Source organism: Propithecus coquereli, unplaced genomic scaffold (genome assembly GCF_000956105.1).
Source record: "Propithecus coquereli isolate 6110/MARCELLA unplaced genomic scaffold, Pcoq_1.0 Scaffold230, whole genome shotgun sequence".
Lineage (NCBI taxonomy): Eukaryota > Metazoa > Chordata > Mammalia > Primates > Indriidae > Propithecus > Propithecus coquereli.
Window position 1 is genome coordinate 968365 of NW_012147842.1, and position 2538 is coordinate 970902.

The 2538-nt window shown below is 39.0% G+C and overlaps 1 protein-coding gene across 1 annotated transcript in view; it reads left to right on the forward strand.

Moving 5' to 3' along the window:
- Window positions 1-2538, forward strand: part of CENPC (centromere protein C) — a 105556-nt gene that overhangs the window by 51993 nt on the left and 51025 nt on the right. The window contains 1 exon segment of the mRNA XM_012645340.1: window positions 4-50. Coding sequence (XP_012500794.1) covers window positions 4-50 — 47 coding nt within the window.

Below are 2538 nucleotides of genomic sequence, written 5' to 3' on the forward strand. Positions count from 1 at the left end.
AAGAATTTCCAGGCGTCCATCTGATTGGTGGGTGGTAAAATCAGAGCAGAGTAAGTAATTTTATTAAATTGTGTTCATTCTCCCAAAAAAAATCACTCTGTAAGGGGCTTTATGTTTGATTTATATTTCATTATCCAGAGAGAATCTCATGAGAACCAAGTTAAATTGGGTCATCAAAAGAAGTATTAAATCAATTATAAAGAAATTCCTTGGCGCTTTAATGTATACAGTATTCTAGGAAGAGGAATACAGCTGTGGAAAAACAAAGCCAAAAATTGAAAGTCCTTGCTCTTACGGAGCTTACGTTCTAGCGGGGCAAGACAATATAAATAAATAATTCATGTAGTGATAGACGATAAGGAAAAATAAAGCAGATGAAGGGTAAGAGATGGGAGATAGACGGCAGGGATGGGGTGGTTAGGAGGATAGAGTGGAATACTATTTATGAAATAGGTGGAATGAGAGGCTGTTACAATCTTTTAGTGGACATACTTGAATAGAGGGTGGAAGCCATACAAATAACTTGGGAGTGGAGCATTTCAGGCCAAGGGAACAGTATTTGTAAAGGCCCTGATGGAGTATGCTTGGCATGTCTGAGGAAATGTCAAGAAGCCCAATGTGGCTGGGGCAGAGTGAGCCTGGGGAAGTGAAGTCAGCAAAACAGACTGTGATAAAGAGTTTGGATGAAGTATGTTGAGAAGCTACTGGAAGATTTTAAGCAATAAAGTGACACGATTGACTTATCCTTCGAAAGATCCTTTTTTACAGTTGTGTGGAGAGGAAACTATGCCTGGGCAAAAATGGAAGCATGGTGATTAGTTTTAGGAAGCTGGCAGAGGGAAGAGATGAGAATGGTTGGATTCAGGATATTTCTTGAAGGTAACCCAGAGGAAGTACTGATAGATTAGTTAGAGCAAGAGAAAGGCAGGAGTCTAGAATGACTCACAGGTTTTTTTAATGCCTGAGCTGGTAGAAGAATGGAACTACTATTTTACTGAGATGAGGAAAGGTATGAGAGAAACAGATTTGGGAAGGATACCAAGATTTCAAGTTTTGGTATGTTGAGGTTTCTGTTAGATATCAAAGTGGGTACACTGAAGAAATAGCATGATAAATGAGTCTAAAGTTAAGGAAAAAGATCTGGTGGAACTGAAGGAGTGGTTTTTATTGAAAAGATAATAGAGTTAATGGATTGGTAATATCGGGATCAAGAGTACTAGAGGTCAGATAATGGATTAATTGAAACAGATTTGGGGAGTAGTGCAATAATTGATCTTAAGTTTTACAGTGGGTGCTGTTGAAGTAAAGGCAACCTACTAAGAACATTTTCATCACTGTGGGCTTTGCTTAAATCCTACAAATGTTTTGAACTTCTATGTGAAAATCAGTGGATGTGGTCAAGGGAGTGTTAATCCTGCTGTTTGAACAGGTCTTGGCTATGAGGGATACAAAGATTCCTAAAATGAGGTTCTTGCCACCAAGGAGTTTATAATCTAGCAGATTATAGTTTAGTTTATTACACATAAAAAGATAAATAATTTGTGTTGGAGGTCCTGAAAACCACCTCCAGGTTTGGTGATTTGCTAGGTGAACTTGGCATATAGTTGTGCTTAACGGTTATTATTTGGTACAGCAAAAGGATAAAAAGCAAATTTGGTAGCGAAAAAGTACACGGGCTAAGTCCAGAGAAAATCAGCACAAGCTTTCCAGAGTCCTCTCCCAGTGGGTTCACAGAGGTGCTTAATTCCTCCAGCAACGAGTTGTCACAAATATATGAAATGTTTGCTACTGGGGATGCTCAGTAAAGACTTAGTGCCCGAGATTTTTATCAGGGGTGGTCCCATAGGTACCCTCTGCCTGGCAAGTACTAACATTCCAGACTCCCGGAAGGGAAGCAAATATTCAGCATAAACCATATTTTTTGCATAAGCAGTTTAAATCACGCTGAGCCATGCTTGTCAGTTAGGAAGTGCTGGGAACCCTCCTGAAATTCAAGTTACCAGGGCTGACTTTGCAAGGCCCGTCTAGGAATAGTATTCTTATGCCTCCTATGCTAAAACTCTTCCATGCACAATACGAAACATTCATTGTTTAGGAAAAATTGTCATTTCTTTTAATAAAGTGATCTTGAAAAATTGGTAGATCGTAGCATTTACATACGTAAATTCTGTTGACTGTGAGGCATTTAGATCAGTAAGTGAGAGACTAGTACAAATACGGCACGTCTGTGAGTTTGTTGCTATGAATTATTGAATCATTGGGATCCTTGATTGATAGCAGCAAGTACTATTTATTGTGCTGCAGCCCTTTTTCGATTTTGGAGTTGGACCTGAATTCAAATTATGATTCCTCCGCTTGGGATAGATTACTTTGTCAAGTTTCTCACTTGAACATGATTACCGATACCTCTACCTCTTTGAGTTTCTGTAAGGTTTAAATGTGATTGGCATAGTAGGTGGCATATAGTTAGTATTGAAATGTTAAGTACTACTGTTACTGCTCTGGGGAACTCACTTTTCTGCCCCAGGTTGCCTGAAA